General features: G+C 35.8%; 1 protein-coding gene across 3 annotated transcripts; it reads left to right on the top strand.

Moving 5' to 3' along the window:
- Positions 1-345: 345 nt before the first annotated feature.
- On the top strand, positions 346-11,140 carry LOC132064005 (F-box protein At4g00755-like). 3 transcript variants are annotated; one of them, XM_059456851.1, is made up of 6 exons: positions 346-506; positions 6,294-6,450; positions 8,461-8,880; positions 9,004-9,173; positions 9,495-9,613; positions 10,764-11,140. In XM_059456851.1, the coding sequence occupies exons 2-6, from the start codon at positions 6,324-6,326 to the stop codon at positions 10,870-10,872; spliced, it is 945 nt and encodes a 314-aa protein (XP_059312834.1). In that variant the 5' UTR covers positions 346-506; positions 6,294-6,323; the 3' UTR covers positions 10,873-11,140. The 3 variants fall into 3 exon arrangements, with proteins under 3 accessions (XP_059312834.1, XP_059312835.1, XP_059312836.1); XM_059456852.1 differs by having other exon boundaries at positions 10,747-11,140; XM_059456853.1 differs by having other exon boundaries at positions 10,740-10,861.
- The last annotated feature ends 4,799 nt before the right edge of the window (positions 11,141-15,939 follow it).

The raw sequence follows: 15,939 nt of genomic DNA, 5'->3' as shown, positions 1-15,939 counted from the left end.
CCTTCATAACTAATTCGCAGGGTAGAAAATGGAATAGCAAATACATAAACAACTAATACGTGAATAAGTAAACTCTACATAAATAATACGTTGATTCGCTCATAACTAATACTACATGCATAACTGTAACCAGCTACCAAACCACCAGAGTTCTGGAAAGCTAAACAATGTGCTATTAGGTATGCATAAATTAGGTTGGTAATGCAGAATTTTATGATCAGATGTAACATTAGTTACCGATTTTTTTATGTTGGGATTATATTATAGCTTATGTGGCCAACCAACCGACCTTTCCTTTTTTGAAATAGTCCTTCTTATGAATAATTCAATACTTATTAGTGTCTGACGATAAAACTACATTGTCCTAAGTCGCCTTTGTATCAGATTATTTCCTTTTGAGTTGACTGCACACTCGCCTATGCTTTTCTCCTCTTTCTTCATCTGGATTTTGCCTCTTAAAAATAAAAAACAAGCTACTGTATTAGTTTTCATCTACAAATTACCAAGTAAAGGAATTTCATTATTATACTTGTGAATATTTCCCTTTACTCCAATATTGATCAGTTTTTTGTTTCTTTTAACTTAAAAATTATAAAAAACAAGCTACTGTATTTTTACCCTCAAATAATTTTTTACCCACTAATAAAATTATTACAGCCCAAACTAATACGAAATTTTTTTTTTTTTTTTTTTTTTGTGAAAAATTATCCATATTATTTTTGGAAATTTTTTTTTTTTTTTTTGGGTCGGATTGAGTTATTTTATTAAAAAAATTATTTTGACTTGTGAATATTGATCCCATAGTATTACTCTCTCTCTCTCTCTCTAATATTGATCAACTTTTTTCAAAGTTTCTTTTAATTCCTACTGTCTTATAATGTTATAATTGAGAAATATGAAGTTGCTTAATTGTGGGAAGTGGGTAAAATTTTGCATATCCGAGTAGTGAGTTATAATGCTAATGGTTTAAAGTTTTGACTTTTTTGGCAAAATGTTATTTTAAAGGAGATAAAAAGAAATTAACAGTTTTTTCTGGACAGCTTCTAAAAGATTTTTTGTGGAGTTGTTTGCTAATTGATTACCCATTTGAGCAATTTTCTGATGTGCTGCTGGTTTGGTATGTACAACAACATACCCAGTTGGATCCCACAACGTGAGGTCTGGGGAGGGTAAAGTGTACGCAAACCTTACCCCCATCTTGGAAGGTAGGGAGGCTGTTTCCGAAAGACCCTCGGCTCAAAAGAAAACAAGGGAAACAAGGGAAAAGAGTCAGATACGGATAAGCAAATCAAAACCATGTGAAAATGAGAAATAGCAAGAGTAACGAAGTCATGATAAAATAACAGAGATAGACAAGACCAACACATAGAAGCAGGATAAAAATACTCCTAATACGAGAAAGGAAACCTCGCGGCTCCCCACTAACCCTCTACCCTGATACTCGACCTCCACCCTCTCCTATCATCGGTCATGTCCTCGGTAAGCCGAGTAATGCCATCCCGCCGAATCACTCTCCCTAGGCCTTCTTTGGCCTACCCTCCCTCTCTTCGAGCCCACCACAAACCTATCCTCTCACACCTCCTCACCGGCGCACGCCGCATCTCCGCTGCACGTGGCCGAATCACCTCAACCTCCCTTCCCGCATCTTATCCACCACAGGGGCCACACCCACCTTATCCCGAATCACTTCATTCCGAATCCTATCTCTCTTGGTATGCCCGCACATCCATCTCAGCATCCGCATCTCAGCCCACCTTCATCTTCCGGACACGCGCTTTCTTAATCGGCCGCATTCCGTCCCATCCAACATAGCGGGTCTAACCACCGCTTTGTAGAACTTTCCCTTTAGAATAAAGCGGCACCTTCTTATCACACAACACTCCCGATGCGAGCTTCCATTTCATCCATCCCGCTCCAATACGATGTGTGACATCATCGTCAATCTCGCCAGTCCCTTGGATGATCGACCCCAGGTACTTGAAACTTTCTTTCTTCGTGATGACCTGAGTATCCAGTTGCATGTCCTCGTCCTCTACTTGACTCCCATTACTAAACTTGCACTCTAAGTACTCTGTCTTATACTTGATTTGGTATGTAATATAACCAATAAATGGTTCATAGAGGTTAAAGTTTGTCTTTTTGACCTGGATTTATTGCTATATATAGTGACTTCTTCCTGCACTAGACAGCTACTTGTATAAATTTAGGGAAACGCTAGCATATCCAAGCATTAGTATCTTAAAAAGGAGAACTTTTTTCAATTCTAAATCCAGAAGAACTCTTACTTAAGTTGGTTGACCAACGAGGAGCTTAGCGTAATCAATTTAATTGCTCCCTTTCTTGTTATCAAAGAGGCCCAGAATTGTGATAGATCTGCAAGTTATAGGTCAGGCCCAGGAACAGTTTCCATCTTATGTATGATCAACTATGTTTCAGTCCCAAATTTGTTAAGATCAGTTATAAGAATCTTTTATATCCATTCTGCTCTATTTGCGTCCTTGTTATTTCCGTACTGGCTACTTGTCTTTTAAGTCAAACTAGGGGGCAGGGGCGGACTCACATGTGTCAGGTGGGTTCATATGAACCCACTTCGTTGAAAAATAGTACTGTATATACATGTATATTTAATCTATTTTTAAAATAGATACAGGTATATATTAAATTTGACTCCGCTTGTATAGAATGCAACACCTGCCCAGTGGCGAAGTGGGTTCACTTTTTGTCAAATGATCCGAGTTCGAAACCAGCCTACAACAATTGACTATCCTCTTTTCTTTTAAACATATCTAAACACGTCCTTTTGCAACTCTTTAAAATATTTAACACTTAGGAAAGTTTTGGGGGCAAACTAGAGTTTCTTTTATTTTTTATTTTTTTAAAAAAATAATAGAACTTAAAATAAAAAAGGATCCCATGTCCCAATCTAAAACAGCAAATAATCCCCAATTCCCATTTCCCAAGCCCTTACGTCGAGAAAAGGCCATAAATAGTCCCTTATCTATGGGAGTAGGTCTAAAATGGTCCCTCAACTATACACTTACCGGTTTTAGTCCTTTAATAATTCAAAAACTTATCAAATTTGGTCTCCATCTATTTTTTATACAAACAACGTACAAACCCATAAACCTCCGTGATATTAATGTTAAACCATTCTTCAAACCTGTCTCTCTCTCTCTCCCCGCTTCTTTTTCCTCGAGTTCCTCTTGTTAAAAAAAAAAAAAAAAAAGAGCATTCTGGCACTGGTGTCGCTCTCGAGTCTCTGAAATTCGAAAAGACAAACTCAGGCACACAATTTCTGTAACCATTCTTCTCAAACACTACTAAAAAACTGGCAAAAACCGACGGATGACGTCAGTTTTTTTTCTGCGTCGCGAGAAAAAATATAATTATTTTCTAAAATAAATCGATGGAGTCTGTCAGTTTTTTTTTTTTTAAATTTTTTTTATTAAAAAATCGACCGACTCCGTCGATTTTTAGAGCAAAAAAAAGTCTAAATTAAATCAATGTAAGTATATGAACAAAAAATATCAGTGATCTAGTGGTAAAGCCCTTTAATGCCAAGGAACATACCCGAGTTCTATTCTAAGTTCCTATATTTCATTCTTTAATTTTCAAAAAAAAAAAAAAAAAAAACCGACGGAGTCCGTCGGTTTTCTTAATTTTTTTTTTTTGTTTTACAAAACCGATGGACTCCGTAGTTTTAACCGACGCAGATCCGTCGGTTCTGCGAGAGAAACTTGAGGAAAAAAGTTGAGGTTAAAGAATGAACTTGAGGGAAAAGAAGCGGGGAGAGAGAGAGACAGATTTGAGGAATGGTTTAACATTAATCTCATGGAGGTTTATAAGTTTGTACGCTATTTATATAAAAAATAGATGAAGGCTAAATTTGATAAGTTTTTAAATAGTTAAAGGATTAAAATCGGTAAGTGTATAGTTAAGGGAGCATTTTAGACCTAATAGATAGGGTACTATTTATGGCCTTTTCTCCCCTTACGTCTCTGGTCTGTTTTGCTTAAATTCGAAACACAACCTTGCTCCATAAATCTTCCAGATTGCTGAAATTTCACCCACTCCGTTATCAATCAAGGTTTGCTCAATATCTTGTGGAGTTAATTTCCTTATGTCATGAAATATTAGTCTCACAAGGACCAAGCAACCACCTTTAATTCCCTTTTTTTCTAGTAAAGGATATCTCTTGTCTCTTTCCCTGTTGCATTAGATGGTGGCTTTTGGTTTTGTTCTCTTGTTTTCCTGGTTACTCCTAATTTTAAGTTCTTGTAATGGGATTTAGGTCTTTTTAAGTTGTACCTTTCACTGCTCTCTTGTGTAATTTTGTCAATAATATGAATTAAATTGGTACTTTCTAAAGAAAATGTTTAGATTGGTACTTTCTAAAGAAAATGTTTAGTTCTTTTGTAGTAGATGTGAGAGAAATTATTTATAAGATCTAAATATGGTTGAACTTTGAACATGTCAAAAAATAAAGTGAAAAATAGATTGCTTGACTAATTGAGAAATTTGGGACTCAGTAAGTAGTGTCGCTTCTCGGAGGCTGAAACCCATTACGTTATGCCTAGTATTGCTTTTACGATGAGTTACTATCGTGGACTTTAGTTTTTTTTTTTTTTTTTTTTGAACCCCCTTGCACGAAATCCTGGGTCCGCCACTGCTAGGGGGTTTCGAAAATAAGGTTCTTTAATGTAACACTTGTCCTAACGCTGGTGCACAAAGCTGTAGCCAGATTATAGAGACTTTTCTCAACTCAGTGGACCTCAGGATAATAAGAATAGCTAAACTTAAGTGATATCACCTATATGGATCCTTTGTTTCTTGTTTTGTTCTATTCTTAGCTAAATCTTCACTGATTCATATAGATTGCAAGTCTTCTAAGACAATTTTTTCCATATGATTTTAGGTCTACTTTGTCTTGTTTCAGCACATTCAATCATCATAGTTTTGCACCTACTCACCAATGCATTTGCATGTCTATGTAGGACATGGTTAAAACGATCACAGTCAATCATTTATCCTCTATGTGTGCAACTTGCATTTTCTTCCAGATGTGATCAATTATACACCAGTCTAACATTATGTGACTGCAATTCGATCTTAATATCAATATTTTGCGACACTATTCTTGTGGATATGTTGGGTCTTGGAGGCCTAGCATTTGCACTCATATAACATTGTAGGTCTCGATCACAATCCTTCTGTATTCTTGCATTTCAGTTTCGTAGGTATCTTATATCAACTTATTCTCATAATACGCTCATAATATCATATTTCAGTTCTATGTGGTATGTCTCCATCAATCATGTCTTTCTCTTGGAAGACACAACACCATAATCACGTCTAATTTCAATTTATTCTTTTTGTGGCATCTAAACTGAGAAGGCATTTATTATTACTTCTATTATTCTAAAATTTTACTCTCATTAGTGCTTCCCTATTGTTTAACTCTCCTGTTGGTTTTGTCAGGAAAAACAATATCTATCTACAAGTGGCATGTACGATAAAACCTCATGCTTGCTATTATTAGTTAACCATATGCTGTAATCCCACAGTTGCAAAGTGACTTCTCTACAGCGTCCTCAGTGCTAAGAGAAAAACTTAGAAATTAGTTTATCCATGAATATAGTTTTGAGGCTTCCAAAGTTTACAGGGTAATTTCAGCCATTGTGATGTCAAACCCACTTCTAGAATAGGGTGGAAACAGTGGCCATTTCTCTATCCCTATATGCATATTGTTCCATTCTCTAGGTTTTGTTCTGTTTCTTCAATCCAAAAGGTACAAAGTCCCTTCCTTTTCTACTCCCTGCTGGTCTTTGTTTAATTTTTTGGGTGAACGCCAGATGTGTAGGTTTTTTTTTTTTTTTTTTTTTGTTGAGTAAGATAACAATAATGTGTGGGCTATTCTTGGTTGCATGCTAATTTTCCTTCCTTTTATTAAAGCCCCAAACTGTTAATATCTTCCCTATGCTTATTTCTCTTGCCTCATTTTTGCTTTCTCATTTCATTGGTTAGATGGTTTTCTAGATTTTTGTTCTTGGTGTTTGTGAATTGGAAATTGGTCAATGTTATGAAGGATGAGAATTTTTATGCGAATATTGACTTGATGAGAAAGTTTCATTCCTTGAAAGCAGCTTAAGAGAAACCATTCTCGTGAGCCTTTCAATATCCCCATGCACAAACATATACTGGCTTCATTTTTATCTGTTTTACTTACTTCTCTGCCTTTTCCAAAATAATTTTTTTTGCTTATTGCGTGAATTATGTGTTTTGTGATGATTCAGAGTTTGGAACTTTGAGTAATTTGCTTTAGTATGGACACACGTGTTGATTTTGTGCAACGGCTTGGAGCTGATGTGTCTCTGAACATTCTGCGGCGTTTGAATGATCCAGCTGATGTGGTCCGTGCTGCTTCTGTTTCATGCCTTTGGCACCAATTTGGTCAGTCGTTCAAACCTTCAGCTTTTTCTTTAAAGCAGTTATTGCCTTGTTCAGTACTCTTATTTAGGCAGTGAGACTGAAGAACTGTTTTTTTTCTTCCTATCATCATAATACTACACTTTTAATGATGTTATGTTTCACAAATGATAAGTCATAGATTGCATTTTCCTATTTCCATTCTCTTCTGATCTTTTTCCTATGCTTGGTATATTTAATGTGCCTAAAAGCTCATAGTTGCTCTTTGTTTTCATTGTTGTAGATACTTAAGTAAAGAGCCTTTCTGCATTAATAACATTTTCTTTCTTTGCATCTACACTTACTACGAGCATTGACACTCATTGACACTCAATCTGCAATTTGAACATGCCTGGAATGAGTACAAATAAGTAGAGCCTCAGAAAGAAGAAGGATAATCCTTTTAAGGGTACAGCCAACCCAATCATAATCAAATTTCTTTGTTTTGTTCTCGAAATACCATGTGCAAATTATTTGACGCATGAGACAAAGAACATTGCATATGAGAATCTCCTGAGGTTAAAAATGTCAGGTTAGAGCTTGACCAAATTACCTGGTCTCTTTTGTTTATCCTGATATCTACAAATATCATGTGAAGTAAAATTTTACCGAAGTTGAAATACTGTAATATGTTTCCAACATCTCTGTTTCTTGTGTCTCTATTTCTCTTTTATATTTTTAGAAATTTTGCATTGATCTCTAGATTATTTTTTTCACAAGTCCTGCTTTTTTATGACTTGATGCCTAAGTGGCTAAGTTAGGAAATAATTGAGATAGATATTACATGAACACCAAATTAATCAGTCCTTGAACTTGAATGTTGCTCCTTTTCGCGGTTATAGTATCAACAGGGCTTTCAGATAAAAAACGGTTTGGTTTGTTTTCTTCTTTCCTTTTGGGGTTCTTTTTTTGTGGAGACATAGTGAGTGTTGGATTTGGTTGTAGAAGAACTGGTTTTGGGTTTGTTTTTGGGGAGAACTAACTCTAGAGCTCTAAAACTTTTTAACTCTAAAGGTCTAAAACTTTTTCAAACTTTCATATACTGTAATTAATAAAATTTAAACCGACTGGACTTGTTTTTTGAATAAAAGATTCTTTTTTGGTTGAAGAAAAAAGATTGTTCCGGGAAGAAAAAAAAAATGGAATCTTTTGGTGACAATGCAATTCTGCAAAAGCTGAAAGGGTAACCCCGCTTGACGTTCCATCTCAATTGACGTTCCATCTCAAAATATTTATATCCCATCTTTCAAATTCATTAAAATTTCATGTACCTATTCTTGAATGCTCGATATGGTAGAATATTCATGTGGGACTTTCTCAGATTTTACACGTGTGATACATGTTCCTTCTATTTCTCCAAGTAAAGCTCTTCGCATCGCAATGCCTATTGTGTCGGCTTGGCCTTTCATAAGTGGAGACAGAATTCCAGTTATCTAGAAACATTGATTTGTTTGCTTCGAAAACAAAAACAATTGATTTTACTTTGAAAACAAACATCATCATTTTTTGGTTTGCTAGTTGATCATTCTCTTAGAAGTATGATTGTGTGACAACACACTTGGTCTTTTTGCTTTCCTCAAATGTCGTCTGATCTATCTAGTTGAGTGTAGCTTTCCCAGTTGCTTGTTGTAAATTTGCCTCTGAGTTTGTATCCAGTAATTAATTAATCAATTGGTAGTTTTATTTAAACTCTTTTTGATAAATTACTAATTGGACACACTACACTACATATCATATTTTTCTTCTGTGAGTGGTGTGCAATCTTACTAATTTATTTTGAAGTTGGAAACTTAGTAATTGTACCTTGGACTGTTGGCGCTCCAATTTCATCACTTCTTCTGGCTTTATGACGTGCCATCAATTTCTTTGATACTTAAAGTGTATGCTATATTAAGCATTTATTCAAAAAATCTAGGGATGCCAATTTTTGCTACTTGAAGGTTTATTATCATTTGGGAGAACAAATGAGTTGAAGGTCCGCTTATTTGTTTGCAGTGGCTACTAGTGGAATTTCCAAGCAACTGTGTCTGAGAAAGTTTCCGCAGCTTTCTAGAATTGCACGTATAACAGAACCAGGTTTGAGAGTAGTAGAAAGAAAAGATGTCGAGTCTAGCAATTCCAGTTGGGAGACTCTAAAAAGAGACCATAATGTTTATGCTACTCTACTTCAAGATATTGAAATATCAAACTCTTGTACAAGTGATTGCATAGGTAATGCAGTTAGCGCTTCAAGTACGGACCATTATCCAGGTGAAAGTATTGTGAATACTCTAGTTCCTAGAGAGAGATTTCACAATATACCTGCATACTGGTCAAGTATAGGGCACAGTGATCCCAATGCTTCCGAGACGCTAATTTACAAATTGAAGGCTGATCTTTGTGTCATCACTGAAATTAACATACAACCTTTCAAAGGTGATTGTTCATTCTCTCTTATCATTACCTTGGGGCTCTAGATTCCCTCTCGATTATTCATGATCAGACTTCCAAACCTTTCTTTTGTGCTCTTTTGCTAATATGCAAACATTTCCAAATCAGTTTGTTTCCATCGAGGCAAGCCCATATACTCTGCAAACTCTGTTCGGTTTCGATTAGGACACCCCAAATCCTCTAGAGATAAGAGTGATCTCCTGCACTTGCCCCAGCAACAGCCTGCTGATGACAAGTTTATATGGACGTATACCTCGGAAGAATTCCCTATGAGACAGGTGCAGTTATTAACTTTACTTTTTACCAACACAGGTGATCTTATTTGCTGAGTTGTCTTTTTACTGGTGGAGGCATGAATAAGCTTTATTTTGGTCAAGGCGCAAAGTCTTGTCCCAAAGAGGTGGAATAGTTCTAAAAAAAAGTAGGTGGAATAGTTCTCCAATGATGGGGATCACTTGTAGGCGTTATTCTGGCCAAGGCTTCCAAGTCTTGTCATAAGTAAAAAGTATACTAGGTTAAACATCATTTACAGGCCTTTCAAAGGAGTGTCATAGAGTTATTTGCATAGGAGAATTAACAGATCAAACTTTGATGGCCAGGAAAATTGCTTGCAGCAATTCAAGCTACCAGAATCAGTGCTTTGCATTGGTGGATATCTGCAGATTGAACTGTTGGGCATAGCTGAGAGATGTGATATTGACGACTTGTTTTACATATGGTTAGTGTTCTACACTTTCCTCTCTTAATTGAAAGTTTTGTTTCGTATTTATTGGTCTCTCCATTAGCAAGATGATGTAGCTGACTTGTCTCTGCACTAAGGTTATATTATGCATTCTTCTGAATGGCAATTGGAAGAATGTGGATGAACTTTGATTTCCATAGTGACAATCAATATTCACTACCTTCCCAGTTTATTTACAACCCAAAGTAGTACTGAATTAAGAAGACTTTCAGATTAGGAAACATGAAGCAGACTAGGACGGGGAGAAAACAAGAAGTGCTCAGGTCATCACTCCAAGATACTAAAATCTTAAGATTAACACTGGAAAGCAAAAAAGCGGTCTTCATCAAGAAAAATGGAAATTATTCTATCGTGCTACCATTTAAGATTTACAGAAAAGGGAAAAAGAAGGGGAAACAGCAGGAACTTGTTCTCACTGGAAACTAAGATTATTTAAGATATAATATCAAATGTCAGATTTGGATTCATTTAAGGACTTTCTGGACGATTGATTTTTTTTTTTTTTTTTTAAATCTTCATAACTAGACAGATGTCATTGTTGTTGTTATTGAGGGTGTCAAATGAATGAGTTGGGCTGAAATTGGCTCAATGAAAATGGGTTAAGGTAATAAATGGGTTGGGCTAACATTGGCCCAAAAGTTAGCTGGGTTGAAACGGGCTGGGTCATGATCCGCCCAACTTAACCCAGTTTTTTTGAAGGGTCTATGTTTTCCAGAAGAATATTTTTGCAGATTTTTCGTGGAAAATATTTTTGAGGAAAACATTTTCCGTGGAAAATATTTTCGAGAAAAACATTTTTAGTGAAAAAATATTTCCCTTCATATCAAACACACTATAAACTTAAAAGATACCTGGTATAAGAAAAGTGTATACATAAAAAAATAAAGTAAATTTCAAGCAGTAAACCAAAATTTAAGTAAATCTTAAAAGGGGCTAATATTGGGCTAAGTTGGGATCACTTTAAAATGGGTTATATTGAGTTGGGCTAAAATCAGCCCAATATAAAACTATCTTGAGTCCAACTCATAAAATTTTGGGCGGGCCATCATCTTGTGGGCCATATTTGACACCCTTAGTGCTTGCTTCTTATCCATATGATCAGAATGCAGTTGATTCGTATGTGCAGCATTCGGCATGTGAAAGTTAGAGGGAGGCCACTCAGCCCTGCCTTTGGCGTACAGAACGTTGAACCGTCTGGAGACTTTGTGCTCGAGTACAAAAGAGAGGTTTTCTAATCCGTGTTGCAAATGGAATCCAAGATTCAAGTGTACCTCCAACTATATTCGAAGAAGTCGTGCTTGGACATGCTGGTTTATTGAAGTATTTAAAGAAATTTGGTGTGTTTGGTATGACAGAGAATGTTTCCAGGAAATAAGGAACGACTTTCTTAGCTTATTTTTTTCTCCATACCCCATTTGAAATAGTTTCTTTTGTGTGTGATAGGTGAAATGTTTTGATTTTAGAAAGTGTTGCATAGTGAGGCAAGGTTTCCACCATACCAAACACCCTTTGTAACTTAACGTTATGATTTTCTTTTCTTTTAGTTTTCTACATTACTTTCCAAGAAACACCCTTTATTCTCTCTGATGGTCCGTTACTACATAGTTTCGCACCACTTCTTTTTAGTTTTAAAGCTGCTGAAACCCTTTTGTAGATGAGTTTGTCATACTTGTGTATTTTATCAACTCACGCACATTGCATTTGTTTTATTATAATAGTCAGGTTTCATGTGTTTTTTGTTTCTATTTAACAACTATCAGGTTTCAATGGACTCTATCCAAGCTTTTACGGACTGTTAAATTCTTCTTCTCTCTTCCTGTTTTTGGTTTGTTTCCTGTTTTCATCAATATGATATCTGACCTCAGTATCAGGACTAGTTGAGAGTTCAAGCACTGGGTTTAGCGCATCATTTAAATGTAATACACTACTACTACATAATGTACAGTCAAACCTCTCTATAATGGTAGCGTTTATCCGAAAATTTCATGGCTTGCTATAGTGAGATGTTGTTATGTATGTATACTGGCATTTGATGTTTAGATCTCATTTAGTTGTTATAAATAAAAGTACGCAAACAATTATTTTTTTGTACTTTTTATGTTATAAACGAAAACAATATACTTGTTAATTTTAAAATCTCAATTGATTTTCATATCTCATTAATTAAAAATAGAAAAGATTAATAAATTACTAATTAATCCATAACATTGTACCATACCAATGAAGAATTAAAATTTAAGAAAAATATGCATTTAAAATTAATTGAGAAATTAAATATTTCAAGTTTTAAGTAAGAATTCTACAATTGTAGGTTGTTACGTAAATTCCAATCTCTTAGAGATAATATAATGCTTGAGTTGACAAAGAATTTTATCCAAATTTTCACTAAAAGGGAATTTAATAGCTTTCCTTTGAAGGCAGTCTAAGAGCTTAACAATTGATTCTTATATCTCACCCTAATATTTGAGTATGGTTGTTATAGAGAGGTAATTTTATAAAGAAAGATACCGTTATAATGAATGTCACTGCTATTATAGATAGAATGTTGTTATAGAGAAGTAAAATATAACATGAAAAATCGGATCCGGAGAAAATCAGGGTGTTCTAGTAAAATATTGTTATAACGAATGACAATTATAGAGAGGTTTGACTTATACTCTTATCTAAACTTTGTTAAATGATTTTATGTTTTACCTCGTATAAAATACTGCAATACATAGATTCCCTGTGGGTATTAGTGATACAAACTCTAATAGGATGAACCAAATGCCGCGGTTGTTATTCAGAGTTTTGTAACCAAACAAATGTATTATTAGGTTGGTAATGAAGAGTTCAATACTTATGTTGTATTTGGTACAAAGTAAAAAGGAAAACATTGGTTGGTCAGGAAAATGATGAAAGTTGGAAAAACAAGTTGCATAAGTAAAAATTCAAATTAATTGTCTCGTCTCCACCCACCCAACGCTCCCAACTCCATCCCGAACCCCCACACCTAACCCCATTCCACCTCCATAATATTTTGCTAGATTACATAGACATACTCTTATACTCTTGAGATAATTTTTTTGCTTACTTACCAAACACTAAAAAATAAATAAAAAACCGCTTTGTTTTCCAAAAAGGAAAATGTTAAGATACACCCCAACCTTTGCCTGAATTTGCTGTAACACACCTAACCTTTACGGGGGTCTTATTACCCCCGGATATACTTTTAAGGAATTTCTTTGGCATTTATAAATTGTGCTGGATAACAATTCAAACACGTGCTGAATAAAATGCTAAAAAACAAAGGAATCCATTCATTTTCAGGTCATTTCACTCTTCGAACAAAACAAAAAATTAGAATTCTCTCCTACACTTTTAATTTTTTCATGGAGAAAACAGTTGATTCTCTTGGAATATGATCTTGTGAATCACTATATTCTTTCATAATCGAGTCTTTGTTTTTGTCGCGTTGGGTTTTGGTTTGATTTTTCTAGATAAATGCCAAGAAATGCTTTAAAAATATATTCAGGGGGTAATAGGACCACCATATAGGTGTCACACCCCAACCTTGGGGGTGTGGCCGGCACCCGACACCCGAAGGGGCCGAGCGAACCAACTGTGATATCTAAACTCTATAACGTGAATCATAGGCCGATGAGGCCAGCCGAATAACAATAGTAAGAAGTATATCATAACAACTTTGCTTAAAAAAGGCCCAACAACACATATATGCATAACTAAGGCCGACAAGGCCACAACCAAGAAAGACAACTAGTCGGAAGGCCGGCAAGGCGTACACAATACGCCGTACGGCGATGATACCGCAAGCCTCTAAGAGCACTAATATGCATCAATTGGTCGGGACAGTACCAGTGGCCTCGATGTACCCATAGCCATACTCTCTCTATATATATGGATGCATCCTATTTAATGACTCTGACCAGCAACTCCGGAGAATGGAGTGCGAACATCCCTGCTAAACTTTGTACAACAATCCGTCTACTGTACCTGTGGGCATGATCACAATGCATAAAATGCGTCAGTACGAAAGATGTACCGAGTATGTAAGGCAGTAAGCATAAACATAACATAAGCATAAGAGACACAGATAACTTGGGAAAAGATGTAGAGACAACACAGAAACTACGAACGAGGCCAGAGGGCGACCATAATCATGACATAAATGTAAATGCATGCCCGTAAAATCATTCCTCACTGTGGAGGCATATATCATATCATATAATAATAATAAATCCATCTGTGGGGTGAGCTCATCATCATAACATCATCTATGCCCAACTGATCAGTGGCAATGCACAGCTACGTGCCTACTCGACCGCCTACAACACGGCTCGGTAAAGAAAGAAATACATTTAGGTGCATAGCTACGTGCCTACCTGGCCGCCTACAATACGGCTCGGTAAAGAAAGAAACATGTCTAGGTGCACATATAAGTGCCTATCCGGCCGACTATAGAGCGGCTCGGTAATGAAAATAAATACATATATATAAGTGCAATGAAAGACTGACCTCAGAAGAAATATCATGGAAAGAGTTGGAGTGACCTATCGTCGTTATCCTCCGACTATCATTATTGTCGCTACGTTTATCATTATTTGATCATTAGGCCAAAGAAGTAAAAGTACAAGGAAACATCTTGTTATGAATTATTCACGAAACCAAAGTTAGCCAAAATCTTATGAAATATGATTGACACAACTTTTATAGGAAAGAGTGTGCCAACGAGAGGTTCGTCACTTTGGAGCAATAGACAAGAAGATAAGGATTAACTCAATTAAAGGAAGTACAATCAACTCAACTTTGATGTGAAAAGTACCATAACTAATATCATTCTTCATTCGATAAATAAAAGGGATACGAAATGTGAAAGGTACTTCAATACAAGCTATTCATGAGAAAAGGGTAAGCTTAACCATTTTGGGACATAATCGACACAAGTTGAATGGAAAGTCTTTTAATCGATAGCCAAAAGGAGATGTGGACCATAATTTGGTACAAGGTATAGATGAGTATGTGTCAGCTCAATTATCATGGAACGCGATCGATCCAAGTTAGCGGAACAACTTTTCAGTGAAAGGTCGTTTGAAATCTAGTCACGCCACAAAGAGAATAAAAAGCCCTACATACCTCGTCGATGGAGTTATATAGTCCTCGACCGTCTTACGAATGATGTCCTACATAATATAGACTATTCAAGATCAAAACCAAGGTCGTAGCTTATAGAAATCTTCATTTAGACATTTAATCGAGCAACTTATGGGCATGAATTTACAGGCCCTTTTTGTAGCGAAATTTTCCCATATAACGCTACCAAATTCTACTTTTCTACTCCTCCTCGTCAATATGATCCAATCCATATCAACACAGCTCCAAACAACACGTTAAAACCACATAAAATAGCCCAACTATCAAGCCAAGTCCATAAGAGTTCACAAGAATTGTCAAAGCTTATTCTATGGGGGTTTTCACCAAATTTCTAGGTTTAATTACTTGTAGAAGTTCAAAGAGATCAAAAGGAAGTTAAAATATACCTTAGATGATCAAAATCACTCCAAACTCCAAGTTACTTCAAGGTGAAGTTCTTATCCGAGAAGCAAATTAGCGAAGAAATCACAATTCCATAATTGCCATGGTTTTCTCCATGTTAAAGTTATTTGATTTGCTTTCAGGAGTGTTTGTGATTGATGGGAGAAGGTTTGAGAATATTGCTTAGGGTTTGCTGGTCCTTTTATGGTGAAGAAATGAAGGAAATTTCGTCCAAGGCTATGTGTATATATAGGGGCAAGATAAAGCCACCGACTGTGTTCACTGTTCACGCAGCAGTTTGCGTCCTTGGACGAAAACGCGAATATCTCTCTACTACGAAGTCGTATTGATGAACAGTAAAATGCCCTGGAAACTAGACTCATAGACCTTCGATTTGATAGGTGGATCACCCCGTAACTCCAAGTATATTGAGAGAAAAGCTCCGTGACATATGACCCAAATTTCAGTGAAATTTACAAACTTAACTTGCGACGCCCTTTGTCGACTTTTGTATTACAACTCGTTTGACTTCCAAACTTAACAAACGACCATTATACGATTAAAAACTTCATATTATTATTTTCTTAGCATGTGAAGAACTCCTAATCTCACCCAAAAGTACAAGTTATCATTCTCCCAACTTGCCGACTTTTGACGAAACTCATGCTTCTTTGATTCATTCACCCTCTAAATCTTCCGCCACTTATTAATGTTATTTATAGACTCTTGTAACCATTTATATTAATAAGTTCAATCCCTTTTAAATTTAA

The sequence above is a fragment of the Lycium ferocissimum genome, chromosome 7 (assembly GCF_029784015.1).
Source record: "Lycium ferocissimum isolate CSIRO_LF1 chromosome 7, AGI_CSIRO_Lferr_CH_V1, whole genome shotgun sequence".
Classification (NCBI taxonomy): Eukaryota; Viridiplantae; Streptophyta; class Magnoliopsida; order Solanales; family Solanaceae; genus Lycium; species Lycium ferocissimum.
The sequence above is the reverse complement of the archived record's forward strand: the minus strand, read 5'-3'. Positions and strand labels throughout refer to the sequence as shown.

Excerpts from the sequence above, each read along its gene's own strand:
- LOC132064005 (XM_059456851.1), top strand. The coding sequence starts at position 6,324 with ATGGACACACGTGTTGATTTTGTGCAACGGCTTGGAGCTGATGTGTCT. Across the intron at positions 8,881-9,003 it reads TAACATACAACCTTTCAAAG|TTTGTTTCCATCGAGGCAAG; the intron begins GTGATTGTTCAT and ends TTTCCAAATCAG. Across the intron at positions 9,174-9,494 it reads AAGAATTCCCTATGAGACAG|GAAAATTGCTTGCAGCAATT; the intron begins GTGCAGTTATTA and ends TTTGATGGCCAG.